Source organism: Pelodiscus sinensis, chromosome 1 (genome assembly GCF_052426305.1).
Source record: "Pelodiscus sinensis isolate ZL-2025 chromosome 1, ASM5242630v1, whole genome shotgun sequence".
Classification (NCBI taxonomy): Eukaryota; Metazoa; Chordata; order Testudines; family Trionychidae; genus Pelodiscus; species Pelodiscus sinensis.
The window spans coordinates 360,873,495-360,895,120 of record NC_143052.1 but is presented as its reverse complement, the minus strand read 5'-3'; the positions used below and the strand labels follow the sequence as shown (position 1 = coordinate 360,895,120).

At 61.2% G+C, this 21,626-nt stretch overlaps 1 protein-coding gene across 5 annotated transcripts in view; it reads left to right on the top strand.

Annotated features, from left to right (window-relative positions):
* Nucleotides 1-11,315: 11,315 nt before the first annotated feature.
* The window catches only part of TRIM3 (tripartite motif containing 3), a 49,653-nt gene continuing 39,342 nt past the window's right edge, over nt 11,316-21,626 (top strand). The window contains exons 1-2 of one of the 5 annotated variants that reach the window (XM_089775853.1): nt 11,316-11,423; nt 13,226-13,399. In XM_089775853.1, the coding sequence (XP_089631979.1) occupies nt 13,269-13,399 (131 nt within the window). In that variant the 5' untranslated portion in view covers nt 11,316-11,423; nt 13,226-13,268. Of the gene's footprint in view, nt 11,424-12,763; nt 13,005-13,225; nt 13,400-16,681; nt 16,976-21,626 lie in introns of those variants that run through there. The other 4 variants (XM_089775854.1, XM_089775857.1, XM_089775855.1 and 1 more) reach the window with 4 other exon arrangements.

Below are 21,626 nucleotides of genomic sequence, written 5' to 3'. Positions count from 1 at the left end.
TGCCTCTCACACACACACACACAGCCCAACACAGCACAGACTGACTGACCCCACCACCGCTACGTCACACACACACACAACCCAACACAGCACAGACTGACTGACCCCACCACCGCTACCTCACACACACACACAGCCCAACACAGCACAGACTGACTCACCCCACCTCCACTACCTCACACACACACACACAAACCAACACAGCACAGACTGACTGACCCACCCCCACTGCCTCATACACACACACAGCCCAACACAGCACAGACTGACTGACCCACCCCCACTGCCTCTCACACACACACAGCCCAACACAGCACAGACTGACTGACCCCATCACCGCTACGTCACACACACACAGCCCAACACAGGACAGACTGACTGACCCCACCACCGCTACCTCACACACACACACACACACACACACAGCCCGACACAGCACAGACTGACTGACCCCACCACCGCTACCTCTCACACAGACACACACACAGAGCCCGACACAGCACAGACTGACTGACCCCACCACCGCTACCTCACACACACACACACAGCCCGACACAGCACAGACTGACTGACCCCACCACCGCTACGTCACACACACACACACACAGCCCGACACAGCACAGACTGACTGACCCCACCACCGCTACCTCTCACACAGACACACACACAGAGCCCGACACAGCACAGACTGACTGACCCCACCACCGCTACCTCACACACACACACACAGCCCGACACAGCACAGACTGACTGACCCCACCACCGCTACGTCACACACACACACACACAGCCCGACACAGCACAGACTTACTGACCCCACCACCGCTACCTCACACACACACACACAGCCCGACACAGCACAGACTGACTGAGCCCACCACCGCTACGTCACACACACACACACAGCCCGACACAGCACAGACTGACTGACCCCACCACCGCTACCTCACACACACACACACACAACCCGACACAGCACAGACTGACTGACCCCACCCCCACTGCCTCACACACACACACACACACACACACACACACACACACACACACACACACAGCCCGACACAGCACAGACTGACTGACCCACACCCGGTAACTAACATACACACAAAGCCCAACACAGCACAGACTGACTGACCCCACCCCCACTGCCACACACACACACACAGACACACACACACACACACACACAGCCCAACTCAGCACAGACTGACTGACCCACCCCCACTACCTCACACACACACACACAGCCCAACACAGCACAGACTGACTGACCCACCCCCACTACCTCTCACACACACACAGCCCAACACAGCACAGACTGACTGACCGCACCCCCACTGCCTCACACACACACACACACACACACACAGCCCAACACAGCACAGACTGACTGACCCCACCCCCACTGCCTCACACACACACAACCCAACACAGCACAGACTGACTAACCCACCCCCGCTACCACACACACACACACACACACACACACACACACACACACACAGACACACACAGCCCAACACAGCACAGACTGACTGACCCACCCCCACTACCTCTCACACACACACACAGCCCAACACAGCACAGACTGACTGACCCACCCCCTCTGCCTCACACACACACACACAGCCGAACACAGCACAGACTGACTGACCCCACCACCGCTATCTCACATACACACACACAGCCCAACACAGCACAGACTGACTCACCCCACCTCCACTACCTCACACACACACACACAAACCAACACAGCACAGACTGACTGACCCCACCACCGCTACGTCACACACACACACAACCCAACACAGCACAGACTGACTGACCCCACCACCGCTACCTCACACACACACACAGCCCAACACAGCACAGACTGACTCACCCCACCTCCACTACCTCACACACACACACACAAACCAACACAGCACAGACTGACTGACCCACCCCCACTGCCTCATACACACACACAGCCCAACACAGCACAGACTGACTGACCCACCCCCACTGCCTCTCACACACACACAGCCCAACACAGCACAGACTGACTGACCCCATCACCGCTACGTCACACACACACAGCCCAACACAGGACAGACTGACTGACCCCACCACCGCTACCTCACACACACACACACACACACACACAGCCCGACACAGCACAGACTGACTGACCCCACCACCGCTACCTCTCACACAGACACACACACAGAGCCCGACACAGCACAGACTGACTGACCCCACCACCGCTACCTCACACACACACACACAGCCCGACACAGCACAGACTGACTGACCCCACCACCGCTACGTCACACACACACACACACAGCCCGACACAGCACAGACTGACTGACCCCACCACCGCTACCTCTCACACAGACACACACACAGAGCCCGACACAGCACAGACTGACTGACCCCACCACCGCTACCTCACACACACACACACAGCCCGACACAGCACAGACTGACTGACCCCACCACCGCTACGTCACACACACACACACACAGCCCGACACAGCACAGACTTACTGACCCCACCACCGCTACCTCACACACACACACACAGCCCGACACAGCACAGACTGACTGAGCCCACCACCGCTACGTCACACACACACACACAGCCCAACACAGCACAGACTGACTGACCCCACCACCGCTACCTCACACACACACACACACAACCCGACACAGCACAGACTGACTGACCCCACCCCCACTGCCTCACACACACACACACACACACACACACACACACACACACACACAGCCCGACACAGCACAGACTGACTGACCCACACCCGGTAACTAACATACACACAAAGCCCAACACAGCACAGACTGACTGACCCCACCCCCACTGCCACACACACACACACAGACACACACACACACACACACACACAGCCCAACTCAGCACAGACTGACTGACCCACCCCCACTACCTCACACACACACACACAGCCCAACACAGCACAGACTGACTGACCCACCCCCACTACCTCTCACACACACACAGCCCAACACAGCACAGACTGACTGACCGCACCCCCACTGCCTCACACACACACACACACACACACACAGCCCAACACAGCACAGACTGACTGACCCCACCCCCACTGCCTCACACACACACAACCCAACACAGCACAGACTGACTAACCCACCCCCGCTACCACACACACACACACACACACACACACACACACACACACACACAGACACACACAGCCCAACACAGCACAGACTGACTGACCCACCCCCACTACCTCTCACACACACACACAGCCCAACACAGCACAGACTGACTGACCCACCCCCTCTGCCTCACACACACACACACAGCCGAACACAGCACAGACTGACTGACCCCACCACCGCTATCTCACATACACACACACAGCCCAACACAGCACAGACTGACTGACCCACCCCCGCTGCCTCACACACACACACACAGCCGAACACAGCACAGACTGACTGACCCCACCACCGCTACCTCACATACACACACACATCCCGACACGGCACAGACTGACTGACCCCACCACCGCTACCTCACACACACACAGCCCGACACAGCACAGACTGACTGACCCCACCACCGCTACCTCACACACACACAGCCCGACACAGCACAGACTGACTGACCCACCCCCACTGCCTCTCACACACACACACACAGCCCAACACAGCACAGACTGACTGACCCCATCACCGCTATCTCACACACACACATCCCGACACGGCACAGACTGACTGACCCCACCACCGCTACCTCACACACACACAGCCCGACACAGCACAGACTGACTGAGCCCACCACCGCTACCTCACACACACACAGCCCGACACAGCACAGACTGACTGACCCACCCCCACTGCCTCTCACACACACACACACACAGCCCAACACAGCACAGACTGACTGACCCCACCAGCGCTACCACACACACACACACAGCCCGACACAGCACAGACTGACTGACCCACCCCCACTGCCTCTCACACACACACACACAGCCCAACACAGCACAGACTGACTGACCCCACCACCGCTACCTCACACACACACACACACACAGCCCAACACAGCACAGACTGACTGACCCCACCACCGCTACCTCACACACACACACAACCCAACACAGCACAGACTGACTGACCCACCCCCACTGCCTCTCACACACACACAGCCCAACACAGCACAGACTGACTGACCTCACCACCGCTACCTCACACACACACACACACACACACACAGCCCGACACAGCACAGACTGACTGACCCCACCACCGCTACGTCACACACACACACACAGCCCGACACAGCACAGACTGACTGACCCCACCACCGCTACCACACACACACAGACACAGCCCGACACAGCACAGACTGACTGACCCCACCCCCACTGCTTCTCACACACACACACACACACACACACACACACACACACACACACACAGCCCGACACAGCACAGACTGACTGACCCACACCCGGTAACTAACATACACACAAAGCCCAACACAGCACAGACTGACTGATCTCACCCCCACTGCCTCACACACACACAGCCCAACACAGCACAGACTGACTGACCCCACCCCCACTGCCACGCGCACACACACACACACACAGACACACACACACACACACAGCCCAACTCAGCACAGACTGACTGACCCACCCCCACTACCTTACACACACACACTGCCCAACACAGCACAGACTGACTGACCCACCCCCACTACCTCACACACACACAGAGCCCAACACATCACAGACTGTCTGACCCACCCCCACTACCTCACACACACACACAGCCCAACACAGCACAGACTGACTGACCCCACCCCCACTGCCTCACACACACACACACACACACAGCCCAACACAGCACAGACTGACTGACGCCACCCCCACTGCCTCACACACACACACACACGCGCACACACACACACACACACACACAGCCCAACACAGCACAGACTGACTGACCCCACCCCCACTGCCTCACACACACACACACACACACACACACACACACACACACACACACACAGCCCAACACAGCACAGACTGACTGACCCCACCCCCACTGCCTCACACACACATCCCAACACAGCACAGACTGACTGACCCACCCCCGCTACCACACACACACACACACACACACACACACACACACACACACACACACACACAGACACACACAGCCCAACACAGCACAGACTGACTGACCCCACCCCCACTGCCTCACACAGACACACAGCCCAACACAGCACAGACTGACTGACCCACCCCCACTGCCTCACACACACACACACACAGCCCAACACAGCACAGACTGACTGACCCCACCACCGCTACCTCACATACACACACACAGCCCAACACAGCACAGACTGACTGACCCCACCACCGCTACCTCACATACACACACACAGCCCAACACAGCACAGACTGACTGACGCACCCCCTCTGCCTCACACACACACACACAGCCCAACACAGCACAGACTGACTGACCCACCCCCACTGCCTCAGACACATACACAGCCCAACACAGCACAGACTGACTGACCCCACCCCCACTGCCTCACACACACACACACAGCCCAACACAGCACAGACTGACTGACCCCCCCCACTGCCTCATACACACACAGCCCAACACAGCACAGACTGACTGACCCACCCCCACTGCCTCAGACACATACACAGCCCAACACAGCACAGACTGACTGACCCCACCCCCACTGCCTCACACACACACACACACAGCCCAACACAGCACAGACTGACTGACCCCCCCCCCACTGCCTCACACACACACTGCCCAACACAGCACAGACTGACTGACCCACCCCCACTGCCTCATACACACACAGCCCAACACAGCACAGACTGACTGACCTACCCCCACTGCCTCACACACACACAGCCGAACAGAGCACAGACTTACTGACTCACCCCCGCTGCCCCCCCCCCCCACACACATCCCAGTCGGGGAAACCCAGTGGACCGTTGGGGCATCTCCCTGGGTGCAAACAGCAGGTGGGGCAAGTACTTGTCCCAGTCCTGCGGGTGCAGATGCATAAAGGTCTTTAGCTTCTGCTTCCGTGTCCCATGGAACGTCCCCACTGGCCCGCTGGACCGGGAGCCATACGTCAAGGGCCAGGAGACCGGAGCAGGGTTGACACGAAGTTGGAGCCCTGGTCCGTGAGGAACCTCACTCTGCTGAGAGTGGCCAGCAGTGCAGTGTGTCTGCCACCGTGTTTGCCTCAGTAAAGGGCAGAGCCACGGCCTCAGGGTGGCGAGTAGCAAAATCCACCACCACCAGGACGTCTGTCTTCCCCATCCGGGCCTTGCTGAGGGGCCCCGCTGGATCCATCGCCACCCTCTGGCCCCATGGCAGCTTTCCTCCTATCTCGGGCTTTCCCCACTGTGACGTAGTGGGGGTACCTGGCTGGTTTCTATGCTGCTGGCTCTGGGGGAACCCCCACTGGCTGCCGTGGGTACCACGACCCAGCAAAACAGGATGAGTCACTATGCAAACCAGTGGCCAGACACCCCCCATGGAGAGGAACAAAGGAAGGTGGTTGCTGCCCTGGCTGGGGGGGCAGGGCTGGAAGTTAGTTGCTGGCTGTCTGGGAGCATGGAGGAGAGCCTAGGGAGAGGGGCTGGAGTTTAGGGGCCCAGTCTCCCCCCCATTGCAAGGGGGCCTGAGGCATCCTAGCCCAGGTCTGTGACCAGATTCCATCTGTGCTGTGCTGTATCCTGGAGAGGCAATAAACTTCCTCTATTCCACCGGCTGGTGCGGTCTGTTTGTGCCATTTCGGGGTGCAGGAGATGGGGGACCCCAACGCGCCGTCACACCCACCCGCTGGCAGGAGTCGCAGGCCTGGCAGTGCCGCTGCACGGCGCAAAGATCCCCGGCCAGGAAAAATTGTACAGCAGCTCCCGCCGGGTGCGCCGGATCCCCTGGTGTCCTGAGAACGGGATGTCGTGGGCCAGGTCAGCAGCCTGTGGCGATACCTTTGGGGAACCACCAACTGTCGCTGGGCCCCCCACGACCGCACCTTCCCGGGGGGATCCGTTCCCGGTACAGGAATCCCCTCTCCCACAGGAACCTCTCCTGCCGCCTCCCCAGGGGCTGAGCTGGGCCAAGGCCAGTCCAGTCCCTCACCTTCTGCAAGGAGGATCTGGCTGAACCGCGGCCTGGAATTCAGCAGCTGGGGAAGGGACAGGGACCTGTTCTCCCTCACTACCTGTGTCCGGGGTCCCAGCTCTATTGAGCCCGGCCTCCTAGGTTCCCCCATCTGCTGGGAAGGGACCCTGCGTCCCCTGCACGGTGGCCTTCCCAGGGTCAGGACTGCATGCCCCTCGCCGGCTCTCGCCTCGGATAGGGACCAGAGCACTGTGGGGTCCTTCTGGCCACTCCTCTAGGTCACCCCCATCAGCCCGCCAGCGAATAGGTGCTGGTGCACCCCCACGTCCTTGGGGCCCTCGGCCCCCCATTTCAGATGCACTTGGGCCACGGGTCCTGTCTATGCCCCTCAGGGACAGCTGGGTGCTGGGCACCATGTGGTCTGGGGCCGGGCCAGCGTCGCCCCCTTGCCCGTGTCCCAGTAGCCTGTCACCTTCCTGCCATCCACCTCCAGGGGCGTGTTACTCCTAATGCCAGCTGATTTGCACCGGGACGTGTTACTTTGAACCAAGCTCCTTGGTCCGAACTAACGTTACTCCTCGTTTTTTGAGGAGTTTGGTCCGAACTCAGGCGTCCTGGGGTGCACTTGCACTTTCGAAACAGCTGTTGAGCGGAATAAGCTGCAGCAAGATCATGCTAGTGAAGCGCGGGATATTTAAATGCCCGCTCATTGACTGTTTCGAATGCTGCATTTGCATCCCTAGTTGGAACTAGGGGGCAAGTGTAGACATACCCTCAGTGTACCAGCCTCCTCGAGCATCTCCCCTGGGTTAGGCCGTAGCCCCCTCCCCCTCTTGGAACTACTTCCCACGGTCCACAGGGGAACCCCTTTTTGTGGATCACACTCAGGTTACACTCCAACATTCTGGCATTTAATTTCAGAAAGGGGAACTATGCAAAAATGAGGGGTTAAGTAAACAGAACTTCAAAGTACAGTGACTAAAGTAAAATCCCTGCAAGCTGCATGGAAACTTTTCAAAGTCACAATAATAGAGGCCCAACTGAAATGTAAACCCCAAATTGAAAAACATTGCAAGAGACCTAAAAAAGAGCCATCGTGTAAAAGAAGCAGAGAGAGATAAAGAGGCATCTTTTTAAAAGTGGAAGTCCAATCCTAGTGAGGTGAATAGATCTATGAAGAGCAGATACAGAATCAGAAGAAAGTAGCTTTTGTTTGACCCCTCACATGGCCCCCTTTGTACCACTTTTGGGGTGAACACCCCCCATGGGTGCAGCAGTGACCCAGCTGCTCCCCTCACAGTCCAATAATGTGACACAGGCCACCAGAGTGGACACAATCCCCACAAGGTCCCTGTGGCGCAGGGGTGGCCCTTCTGAAGTTCATACACGGCTCCTGGCTCAGGCTCTGACTCCGAGGCTGCAGCCACAGGTCCCAATTTCCAGGGCTCAGCTCCTGGCTCCACCTCCTCCTCCAGGCGTATTGGGCCCTCGCGCCCTCCCTCCCCACGGCCTCCGAGGGCCAGGACACAGCTGCTGGCAGGGGCAGGAGGCACCGATTGGTGGGCAGAAGACACTGGAGATGGGGATGGCTGACAAGTTACTGTTGCTCTTTGGCAATCGACATTGGTAAACTGTGGCTCCTTCTCAGGCTCAGGTTGGCCACGCCTGCTGCAGTGCTTGGGGGACAGGCTGGGGGGTGCTTGGGGGGCAGGCTGGTGGCAGGCTGGTGGCAGGTTGGGGGGACAGTGCTGGGGTGGTGGTGCTTGGGGGACAGGCTGGGGGGTGCTCGGGGGCAGGCTGGTGGCAGGTTGGGGGGACAGTGCTGGGGTGGTGGTGCTTGGGGGACAGGTTGGGGGGTGCTTGGGGGGCAGGCTGGTGGCAGGTTGGGGGGACAGTGCTGGGGTGGTGGTGCTTGGGGGGCAGGTTGGGGGGCGGTGCTGGGGGCAGGTGGAGGGGAAGGCTGGGGGGTGCTTGGGGGCAGGCTGGTGGCAGGTTGGGGGGTGGTGCTGGGGGCAGGTGGAGGGGAAGGCTGGGGGGTGCTTGGGGGCAGGCTGGTGGCAGGTTGGGGGGACAGTGCTGGGGTGGTGGTGCTTGGGGGGCAGGTTGGGGGGCGGTGCTGGGGGCAGGTGGAGGGGAAGGCTGGGGGGTGCTTGGGGGCAGGCTGGTGGCAGGTTGGGGGGCGGTGCTGGGGGCAGGTGGAGGGGAGAGGCACCGTCCCGGAGGCGGAGGGGCCCCCCCAGGTGAGAGTGGGCCTCGCTACACTGGAGTGGCCCCTGAGAGGGGCTGTCTCACTGGAGGGGGGGGGTCCTCCCAGCCAGCCCCCAGCAGGAGGGGCTATGGAGCTTTGAACACGGCGAAGGCTCCCTCGGGCCAGTCGGCCTGGGCCCCAGCCCCACGTCAGCCTCCCCGCAGCCGGCTGAGCCCTGCCTGCCCTCGGCCCCCCAAAACAGCCCCCGTCTCCCAGCAGAGCCTCCAATACCCCAGCCACCGCCCCTCCCCCGGCCAGTGTCTGCTTCCAGGTAAGAGGGTCGCCCGGGCCCCTCTCCTCCCCCCCTCCATGTCCAGTGCTCCCCCCTCGCTGGGACCCCTGGGTGGGTCACTGGGGCTCCCCTCTGCTGCCTCCCAGCTGGGGCTGGGGGCACCAGGCACCAGACACCGGCTCCAGTTCTGGGTTGTTCTCTGCAACAACAAACTCCCCCTGAGCGCCCCCCTTTGAACCCCCAGAACTCCCCACTTCCTTCCAGGCTGAGGGGTACATGGGGGCAGTGCTGGGGGGTGTGGGGGGCAGGTGGGGGGGGCAGTGCTGGGGGCAGGTTGGGGGGGTACATGGGGGGCAGTACTGGGGGCAGGTTGGGGGGGTACATGGGGGGCAGTGCTGGGGGCAGGTTGGGAGGTATTTGGGGGGCAGGTGGGGGGGCAGTGCTGGGGGCAGGTTGCGGGGTACATGGGGCAGTGCTGGGGGGTGTGGGGGGCAGGTGGGGGGGCAGTGCTGGGGGCAGGTTGGGAGGTATTTGGGGGGCAGGTGGGGGGGCAGTGCTGGGGGCAGGTTGGGAGGTATTTGGGGGGCAGGTGGGGGGCAGTGCTGGGGGGAGGCTGGGGGGGGCAGTGCTGGGGGCAGGTTGTGGGGTACATGGGGGGCAGGTGGGGGGGCAGTGCTGGGGGGAGGCTGGGGGGGCAGTGCTGGGGGCAGGTTGGGAGGTATTTGGGGGGCAGGGTGGGGAGGCAGGTTGCGGGGTACATGGGGGCAGGTGGGGGCAGTGCTGGGGGGAGGCTGGGGGGGCAGTGCTGGGGGCAGGTTGGGAGGGTATTTGGGGGGCAGGTGGGGGGGGCAGTGCTGGGGGCAGGTTGGGAGGGGTATTTGGGGGGCAGGTGGGGGGGCAGTGCTGGGGGCAGGTTGGGAGGTATTTGGGGGGCAGGTGGGGGGGCAGTGCTGGGGGCAGGTTGGGAGGTATTTGGGGGGCAGGTGGGGGGCAGTGCTGGGGGGCAGGCTGGGGGGGCAGTGCTGGGGGCAGGTTGTGGGGTACATGGGGGGCAGGTGGGGGGGCAGTGCTGGGGGGAGGCTGGGGGGGCAGTGCTGGGGGCAGGTTGGGAGGTATTTGGGGGCAGGGTGGGGGGGGCAGGTTGCGGGGTACATGGGGGCAGGTGGGGGGCAGTGCTGGGGGCAGGTTGGGAGGTATTTGGGGGGCAGGTGGGGGGGGCAGTGCTGGGGGCAGGTTGGGAGGGGGCAGGTATTTGGGGGGCAGGTGGGGGGGGCAGTGCTGGGGGCAGGTTGGGAGGTATTTGGGGGGCAGGTGGGGGGGGCAGTGCTGGGGGCAGGTTGGGAGGTGGGGGGGCAGTGCTGGGGGCAGGTTGGGAGGAGGCAGGTGGGGGGGGCAGTGCTGGGGGCAGGTTGGGAGGTATTTGGGGGGCAGGTGGGGGGGGCAGTGCTGGGGGCAGGTTGGGAGGTATTTGGGGGGCAGGTGGGGGGGCAGGCTGGGGGCACATGGGGGGCAGGTGGGGGGGCGGGTGGGGGGGCAAGCAGGGTACATGGGGGGCAGGTGGGGGGGCGCAGTGCTGGGGCCAAGCGGGGGGGGCGGCCGAGCTGCATCCCCTGAGCGCCCTCTGGCGGGGCGGGGCGGTGGCGCTGGGGGCGGGGCTTACGTGACGTCACTTCGCTCAGCTGCGGCCCGCACAATGGCCGGCAGGGCGGGGCGGCGCCCGGGCCCGGGACCCTGCGGAGCGAGCGCGGCGCCTCGAGCGTGAGTGGGGGGCGGGGAGCGTTCTGCGGGGGGGGCAGTTTGCGGGGGGGGGGGGGCGGGCGTTCTGCGGGGAGGGCGGTGCGGGGGGCAGTTTGCGCGGGGGTGCGGGCTGGGGGGGCGCGGAGCGTTCTGCGGGGGGCAGTTTGCGGGGGGGGGGGTGCGGAGCGTTCTGCGGGGGTGCGGGCCTGGGCGCGGTGCGGGGGGCAGTTTTCGGGGGGGTGCGGGCTGGGGGTGCGGAGCGTTCTGCGGGGGGGCGGTTTTCGGGGGGGTGCGGGCTGGGGGGGCGCGGAGCGTCTGCTGCGGGGGTGCGGGCCTGGGCGCGGTGCGGGGGGCAGTTTTCAGAGGGAGTGTTCTCTGGGGGGGGTTCCCGGGGGGCTCAGAGCCCGGGGGCAGGCGGGATGCAATGCTGGCTGTGGGGCTCTCTTAGAGGGATGTGGAGCTGGGGGGGGGGGGGAAGGAACTAGATGGGGGGTGCTGCCCTTTGGGGTGGGGATGCAGAGCCGGCGGCGGGGCGGGGGAGCAGTGCTCTCTTTGGGGTGGGGCAGACCCAGGATGGGCCGTGTTCTGGGGGATGCAGAGCACTGAGGGGACCCAGGGTCTGGGGGTTTGATGCTCCGGGGGAGGGGAGAGCTGGGGGGTTGATGCTCCGGGGCAGGGGGGAGCTGGGCGGTTGATGCTCTTGGGGAGAGGGGAGCTGGCTGGGAGTTGATGCTCTTGGGGGGAGCTGGGGGGTTGATGCTCTTGGGGGAGGGAGGAGGAGCTGGCTGGGAGTTGATGCTCTTGGGGGAAGCTGGGGGGTTGATGCTCCGGGGGAGGGGGGAGCTTGGGAGTTGATGCTCTTGGGGGGAGCTGGGGGGTTGATGTTCTTGGGGGGAGGAGGAGCTGGCTGGGAGTTGATGCTCTTGGGGGAAGCTGGGGGGGATGCTCCGGGGAGGGGGGAGCTGGGGGGTTGATGCTCTTGGGGGGAGGGGGGCTGGCTGGGAGTTGATGCTCTTGGGGGAAGCTGGGGGGTTGATGCTCTTGGGGGAAGCTGGGGGGTTGATGCTCTTGGGGGGAGGGGGGGCTGGCTGGGAGTTGATGCTCTTGGGGGAAGCTGGGGGGTTGATGCTCTTGGGGGAAGCTGGGGGGTTGATGCTCTTGGGGGGAGGGGGAAGCTGGGGGGTTGATGCTCTTGGGGGGAGCTGGGGGGTTGATGCTCTTGGGGGGAGGGGGGAGCTGGGGGGTTGATGCTCCGGGGGAGGGGGGAGCTGGGGGGTTGATGCTCTTGGGGGGAGCTGGGGGGTTGATGCTCTTGGGGGAGGGGGGGCTGGGGCGTTGATGCTCTTGGGAGGAGCTGGGGGGTTGATGCTCCGGGGGAGGGGGGAGCTGGGGGGTTGATGCTCGGGGGGCGGGGACCTGGCTGGGGGAGGCAGAGCCTGGCACAGGGGCAGTGCTGCCTGGAGCAGCCCCCCGGGATGTACTGTGGCCCCGGACGGGGGTGTGCCTGCATCCCCAGTCAGAGCCCCTTGGTTCCATCCCCGTGGTGTCTGACTGCCGGGTGCCTGCTCTTCTCTGGGCCTGGCAGCAGCTGCTGCAGCCGAGGCAGGCTCCTGGGGCGCATGGGGGGGGGGGTTGTCCTGGAGCACAAGCAGGCGCCACCAGGGGGGCGCAGTAGGGGGCATGAGGTGCCCTGCTCCCAGGCTCAAAGGGTAGCGGAGACCCAGCGCTGGGCCCTGCCCTTGGTGCTCTGCCCACGGTCTCAGGGGTGCGCCCATGGGTGTGGGGGGCCGTGCTGGGCTCAGCCCCGCTCTCTGGCTCTGCAGGTGAGTCGCAGTCGGGCCCACGGCCTTGCTGACCGGGGCCGCCATGGCCAAGCGCGAGGCCAGCGCCAGCCCCGTGGTGCGGCAGATCGACAAGCAGTTCCTGGTCTGCAGCATCTGCCTGGACCGGTACCGCAACCCCAAGGTGCTGCCCTGCCTGCACACCTTCTGTGAGCGGTGAGTGTCCCCCCGCGGTACCCCCGCCTGCACACCTTCTGTGAGCGCTGAGTGTCCCCCTGCGGTACCCCCGCCTGCACCTTCTGTGAGCGCTGAGTGTCCCCCTGCGGTACCCCCGCCTGCACCTTCTGTGAGCGGTGAGTGTCCCCCCGCGGTACCCCCGCCTGCACCTTCTGTGAGCGCTGAGTGTCCCCCCGCGGTACCCCCGCCTGCACACCTTCTGTGAGCGCTGAGTGTCCCCCCGCGGTACCCCCGCCTGCACACCTTCTGTGAGCGCTGAGTGTCCTCCTGCGGTATCCTCGCCTGCACACCTTCTGTGAGCGCTGAGTGTCCCCCTGCGGTACCCCCGCCTGCACACCTTCTGTGAGCGGTGAGTGTCCCCCCGCGGTACCCCCGCCTGCACACCTTCTGTGAGCGCTGAGTGTCCCCCTGCGGTACCCCCGCCTGCACCTTCTGTGAGCGCTGAGTGTCCCCCTGCGGTACCCCCGCCTGCACACCTTCTGTGAGCGGTGAGTGTCCCCCCGCGGTACCCCCGCCTGCACCTTCTGTGAGCGCTGAGTGTCCCCCTGCGGTACCCCCGCCTGCACACCTTCTGTGAGCGGTGAGTGTCCCCTTGCGGTACCCCCGCCTGCACACCTTCTGTGAGCGGTGAGTGTCCCCCTGCGGTACCCCCGCCTACACACCTTCTGTGAGCGGTGAGTGTCCCCCCGCGGTACCCCCGCCTGCACACCTTCTGTGAGCGCTGAGTGTCCCCCTGCGGTGCCCCCGCCTGCACCTTCTGTGAGCGCTGAGTGTCCCCCTGCGGTACCCCCGCCTGCACACCTTCTGTGAGCGGTGAGTGTCCCCTTGCGGTACCCCCGCCTGCACACCTTCTGTGAGCGCTGAGTGTCCCCCTGCGGTACCCCCGCCTGCACACCTTCTGTGAGCGCTGAGTGTCCCCCTGCGGTACCCCCGCCTGCACACCTTCTGTGAGCGCTGAGTGTCCCCCTGCGGTACCCCCGCCTGCACACCTTCTGTGAGCGCTGAGTGTCCCCCTGCGGTACCCCCGCCTACACACCTTCTGTGAGCGGTGAGTGTCCCCCCGCGGTACCCCCGCCTGCACACCTTCTGTGAGCGCTGAGTGTCCCCCTGCGGTACCCCCGCCTGCACCTTCTGTGAGCGCTGAGTATCCCCCTGCGGTACCCCCGCCTGCACACCTTCTGTGAGCGCTGAGTGTCCCCCTGCGGTACCCCCGCCTGCACACCTTCTGTGAGCGCTGAGTGTCCCCCTGCGGTACCCCCGCCTGCACACCTTCTGTGAGCGCTGAGTGTCCCCCTGCGGTACCCCCGCCTGCACACCTTCTGTGAGCGCTGAGTGTCCCCCTGCGGTACCCCCGCCTGCACACCTTCTGTGAGTGCTGAGTGTCCCCCTGCGGTACCCCCTGTGACGGCGCGTTGGGGTCCCCCGTCTCCTGCACCCCGAAATGGCACAAACAGACTGCACCAGCCAGTAGAATTGAGGAAGTTTATTGCCTCTCCAGGATACAGCACAGCACAGATGTAGCTAGGATGCCTCAGGCCCCCTTGAGTTGGGGGGAGACTGGGCCCCTAAACTCCAGCTCCTCTCCCTAGGCTGTCTCATCCATCCTCACAGACAGCCAGCAACCAACTAACCAACTTCCAGCCCTGCCCCCCAGCCAGGGCAGCATCCACCTTCCTTTGTTCCTCTCCATGGGGGGTGTCTGGCCCCTGGCTCAACAAGTTTGGCCTTACCTCTGCCTAGCGAGGTTTTCCCTGCTGGGTCTTGCTCCAGACAGCAGGGGTCACCACAGCCCAGCAAGTACCCCCACTACGTCACAGTTCTCCCCCCTCTGAGAGCGAACTGAGCAGGGTCACTCCGCTCGTGACCTAGGGAAGTTCGGGTCCTCTGCGTGGGAACCCGCCCCGGGGACATGGGTGCTCCCCTTGACTTGGGCCTGGTGAGGCCCCACATGAGCTGGCTTCCCTCTGTCCACTCGCCGCCCCGCTCCAGGGCGACTGGCACAGGCCTGCCCTCGGGGGTCACACCCACCCTTCCGCTGGCCTTGATCTCTGGCCAGGGTCTCTCGGGCCGGGGCCATGAGCCCAGCGAGCCTTCTCTGGACAGCCAGGGCGGCTTCCACCCCCGAAGCTCCATCCAGGGAGGTCTTCCCCTCCCATAACTCTCTCAGCAAGCCCAGAGGGTCTATCTGGGGTAGAGACCCCCAAGCCGCTTTCCTACTGTCTTGGGCCTTCCCGCCCCTCTGGCAGGAGTCACAGGACCGGCAGTACCGCTGCACGGCTGTAAAGATTCCCAGCCAATAGAAGTGCTGGAGCAGCCTCAGCCGGGTGCTCCGGATCCCCCGGTGGCCCCCAACGGGGACGTCGTGGGCCAAATACAGCAGCTTGAGGCGATACTTTCGGGGGACGACCAGCTGCCGCTGGACCCCCCATGCCCTCGCCTTCCTGGGGGGAAGCCATTCCCGGAACAGGAGTCCACGCTCCTGCAGGAATCTCTCCTGGCCACCTCTCCCCCGGGGCTGAGCTGCATGGAGGCCAGCCTGGTCCCTCAGCCTCTGCAAGGAGGGGTCTGCCTGCACCTCAGCCTGGAATTCAGCTGCTGAGGCAGGGATCGGGACCTGTCCCCCACCTCTGCCTAGGTCCGGAGTCCCAGCCTGGCTGGACCCCGTGTCCACTGGGATGGGACCCTGAGGACGCTGCCAGGAGTCCTTCCCTGGACCCACGTTGTCAGCCCCCCGCTGGCTCTGGCTCCGGGTAGTGACTAGAGCCCGCTGGGATTCATGGGGCCACTCCTCTAGGTCATTCCCCATCAGCACCTCGGTGGGCAAGTGCGGGTGCACGCCCACTTCCTTGAGGCCCTCCTTGGCCCCCCATTTCAGATGCACCCTGGCTACAGGCACCTTAAACGGGGACCCATCTATGCCCTTCAGGGTCAGCTGCGTGTGGGGTAGTATCCGCTCCGGGGCCACTATGTCGGATCGGGCCAGAGTCACCTCCGCCCCCGTGTCCCAGAAGCCCGTCACCTTCCTACCATCCACCTCCAGGGGTATGAGGCACTCGCTCCGCAGGGGCCACCCTGCCCCCACCCGGTACACGGAGAAATCCGCCTCCTGAGAATCAGACCTCCCAGGGGAGGTGCACTGAGCATCCTTCCCCTCTCTCTGAGCTGAGGTTTGCCTGCCAGCCCCTGCCTCTGGGGCAGCCTGCCCTTCCTCCCGCCCCAGCCAGTTAACCCTGGAAAGTCCCCGGTCCTGGGACCTGGTGCACTGAGCCCTCTTGTGGCCTTTTTGCCCACAGCGATGGCAAGTTAGGCTTTGGGCTGTCTCTGTCCAGGGCCTGGCTGGTTCTCTGGGGTATCGATGACTGGTCCTGGTCCCTGGGGCTCGCCTCGGAGGTGTCTCTCTCCGTTGCTCCGCCGAGAACCGGTCTCTGCGCGGTTCCCTCTCTCTCCAGGACTCCGGTTCACACCCGGACCGGCTCTCCGTGAACTCATCCGCCAGCCTCCCGGCCTCCTGGGGGTTCTCTGGTCTCCGGTCCTTGAGCCACAGCCTCAGTTTGGGTGAGCATGCTTCATAGAACTGCTCCATCATGAACAGCTTGAGCAGCTCCTCTGCGGTCTGGGCTCCGACTCCAGACACCCACTTGCGGCAGTATTGTGCCAGGCGGGAGGCCAGATCCACATAGGTCTCCCGTGGCCCTTTCTGTACCCCCCGGAACTTCTTCCTGTACATCTCGGGGGTCAGCCCGAACTTGTGCAGCAGGGCCTCCTTGACTCGGTTGTAATCCCCTGGCTGTAGGTCCTTGTGACGGACCGGGCCGTGTCTGGGCACAGCTTAGGGCGTCCGCTCAGGGCGAATTGCTCAAATCCGGGGCTCTTTACAGTCCCCCTGACTGGCGACCTCTCCACACAGGCCACAAACCAGTCTCACAGAGCGCTTCAGCTGCCTGCCTGAAGCCTCCCGAGCAAAACCCCTCCGACGCCCCAGCAATATCCGTGCCCCAGATGGCCCCGGGCCTATACACAGGTGGGGGGGTCCTAGCACCCAATCCCACCTGCCCCGAACAAGTTCTGTCCGGTTCCAAGAAACCAGCCACAGATCCCTGGTCAATTTACCCTCTGGACCTTACCCACAAATCACGCTGGGCCAATCCTTTAGAATCTATATCTAAAGGTTTATTATTACAAGAAAGAAAAGCCTGAGAGTAAGGTTATTAAAGTACAGTACGTTACATGCACCGAATCTCCCAGTTCTCAGTGCAGGCTCTAGCAGAGATGTTGCAGCTGCTGGTTTAAAAGTTCTTATTGCACATCCTACGATCAGGATGGGTTCACAGGTCTTCCGGGCTCTTCAATCCCTGCACTGCTGCCTCTGGGATGAAGTGCTGAGCTGAGAACAAAATGGCATCGACCACATGGCCTCTTTATACTCCTTCCTGGCCTCTTCTTGTATGCAGCAAGTCACCTGGTCAGAGGCCAATCTCTATGTTTCCTGCTGGCTGCCCTCAGGTGACAAATCCCATTCTTAGGCTATGGACACACCCAATTGAGAGTCATTGTTCCACAGGGCTTTGCTACTCAGCCTGTCCATAGCCATGCTTAACCACATTCACAGAAATATTCAGCTTCCACACAGATTACAGATTCCTACCTACACACACAGACATTATACACTCACATAAATAGAGTACATAAGATCAACAAACAATAATCTCCCATTCAATACCCCACATGGCTCCCCCCACACCAATTTCTGGGGCCAACACCCCCACCTAGGGGTGCAGCAGCGATCTGGCTGCTTCCCTCCAATTCAGCAACGTGACACCCCCAACGCAAAATTGATGCAGGAAGTGATGCCAGTAACATCACTGAGGGCATCACAGGCCTCCCCCAACAAAATGGTGGTGTGCCTCAGTTTCCCTTCTTACACAGGACCTTCTGGCTGGAACCCTTTTTGTCCTGTAAGAAGTTCCAAGACCAGTTACAAGTGTTAACCTCGAAATAGCAACATCACAATGTTCCCTTACATACCGTCTGTCGTTTGGTACATCTCCAGACAGATTACATGGTATTTTCATAAGCTCATGCACCCTGTATACCGTTACAATTCTCTGCAACAATAACACATTGGTTACAAGAATTAACATCAGTAACAAGAACAATCCTATCTCAGGTGTATATTGACATTCTCCATCAGGCCCCTTCTCTGGCCCCACACCATTGCAGTTTTGGCCCCTCAGGTTTAAACTGCAAATCTTCTTGGCCAAAGCAAGTCCTGCCCCTCCCCCTTGTCCTCTGGGCCCCAGGCCTGAAACCTCTGGCCTGACCAAGACAAAGGGCTGGCTGGGTGTGACTCCCTGGCTCAGGATGGCCCTGGAATTCTCCCCCTTCCCCCACTCAGTGGGGTAACAGCAGTAAGCTGTAGACTCCCAAGTCTCTCCTCTGTCCCTCTCTAACCTCTGTTTCCACATGGAACCAGATATCCACTTCCCTGATTGAGTATGAGTGTCCACCGTGTCCAGAGATGGGAGCGTAACTGCCATCTCCTGCATCCTAGGGAGAGTGACCACACAGCTGTTCTGCTCTGCATACTTGGCTACCCAGCCCTTCTCCTGAATCTGAGACACTAACTTCCCACTCTCCTCCTTCACCTGGGAACAATCCTGTCCCACACACACTGACTTCCCAGCAAGCTGGTCACCCACAGTCACTGGGTTAGCAGCCTGCTCCAATTCTCCGGCTGTTCCTGCCTCATCTGGAACAACCCTCAGTCCCTCTGAGACTTCTCCACCACCATCCACACTGGGTTTCCCTAAACCCAAGTCATTGGAGTCACTGTTAACAGACAAGTTCTGTCTGTCAGGCACCAAAACAAGTGCCTCACACAAGAAGCTGCTGCCTTTTACAGGCAGAGCTTTCTCCTGAATGCCTTTTCCAAGCAGGGTCCTGTCACCTCCCTCAGTCACAGCAAACTGCTTGCTACAAGCACTGCCAGGACTCTCCTCCCTATGAGCTTCCTTAAGCAGCAGTTCACCCTTCCCTGGCTCTGCAGTAGCATTGCCCTGCTGAGCCCCAACCAATTCCTCCTGCACTTCCCTTACTCCCTGAGTTATCTCTGGCCCCTCAGGTGGCTTCACAGATAATCCCCTCTCAGGCACATAGACAGACCCACAAGAGACAGGGTCAGAGGCATCTTCACTCCCTGTGCAGCTCTCTAGATGGCTGTAAACGTCCACACCCTCATTAGGCACCAGAGTTAACACACCCTCATTCTCTCCTTGTGCGCGGGCTAAGGGGTCTCCCTGCTCCCACCGAGTAGCTCCCCCCTCTGCCAGCAACACAGCAGCATCAGGCACAATATCAGGGTCACCACTGTCTGGTCTCTGGGGTTCTGGTAAAACACTGACTGTCTCTACCTGAGTCACCTCATCCCTCTCCCCAGCAGACACAAACCTTGGGCCACCCCCTTCCTGGGCCTTAGCCATATCCAGACCCAACTCTGGGACAACAACACTGCTCTCAGCCTTCACAGGCTGTGGGGCACCTTCCTCAGACACAGGAAGAAACTCTTCCCCACACACAGCCAGACAACCAGAGACAGCTTCTCCCTTGTCCCAACACCCCTGGCTAATCTCAGTCATACAGCTAGCCACTGGGACAGCTTCCTTTACTGCCCCCTTGCTACTTCCACCAGCCAAATTGCCAGCTTGCACACACTGTGCTTCACACAAATCACTTTCAGCTTGTGCAGGTTCAATTCCACAAACCTCACCAGCCACCAACTCCTCAACTAAAACTTCACTCTGGCCAGCCACTCCAGGCTGCCCCAGAGAAACATTTCCCTGACTTCTGGGCTCTTCCTGCCCTGGTTCTGATTCCAGCCTCACCTCTGAGGCATCAGACGGGCCCTCACCCACAGGCTCACATGTAGAGACACTTTCCCCTTGGTTACAGGGAGACTGACCAGCTCCAGGAAACTTTCCATACCCACATGCACCCCCTTCCCAAACCTCCCTGTTAGCTACAGGTAACACAAAAGGTTTGCATTCACACATGCTTTGGGGTTGGGTCATCACATCAGCTGGGTAAAATACGTCTGCCATATCATAAGCACACCGCATACCCGCAGAGTTATACATTGAACCTTCAGGAGAATACAGTCTCTCTTGTTCTTTTAGTCTCTTAAGCTGGAGGTCAAGTCTAGCATGTTCCTCCTTGGCTAGGGCCATCTTCTTTGCATGCTCTGCCCTTCTCTCTGCATGTTCTGCTTTTCTCATCTCAAGTTCCCGATCCATCTCCTGCTTTCTCTTAGCAATTTCTTCATCTGCCTTCCGCCTTCTTTCAGCAGCCTCCTTGGCTTGCTTCTGCTCCTTTTCATCCACATCTCTGGTTAGTAACAACACTACCAGATCTAGTTTAGAGGCCCTTTTCCTAAAGGCAATGCCTCTCCCCGAGCACAAATCCTTCAGAGCACTTTTGCTCAGACTCTCATATAGTTCCGGGATCATCGCAGCGGCTCTTTAATCAACCAAACTCTCAACACCAAAAATCAAATTTAGACAGCGTGGGGTCCTGATCCCAAAGCTCAATTGACCAAGATCTGTGGATCCTGCCGACTACGCCACTGTGACAGACCAGGCCGTGTCTGGGCACAGCTTAGGGCGTCCGCTCAGGGCGAATTGCTCAAATCCGGAGCTCCTTACAGTCCCCCTGACTGGCGACCTCTCCACACAGGCCACAAACCAGTCCCACAGAGCGCTTCAGCTGCCTGCCTGAAGCCTCCTGAGCAAAACCCCTCCGACGCCCCAGCAATATCCATGCCCCAGATGGCCCCGGGCCTCATACACAGGTGGGGGGTCCTAGCACCCAATCCCACCTACCCCGAACAAGTTCTGTCCGGTTCCAAGAAACCAGCCACAGATCCCTGGTCAATTTACCCTCTGGACCTTACCACAAATCACGCTGGGCCAATCCTTTAGAATCTATATCTAAAGGTTTATTATTACAAGAAAGAAAAGCCTGAGAGTGAGGTTATTAAAGTACAGTACGTTACATGCACCGAATCTCCCAGTCCTCGATGCAGGCTCTAGCAGAGATGTTGCAGCTGCTGGTTTAAACGTTCTTATTGCACATCCTGAGATCAGGATGGGTTCACAGGTCTTCCGGGCTCTTCAATCCCTGCAGAGCTGCCTCTGGGATGAAGTGCTGAGCT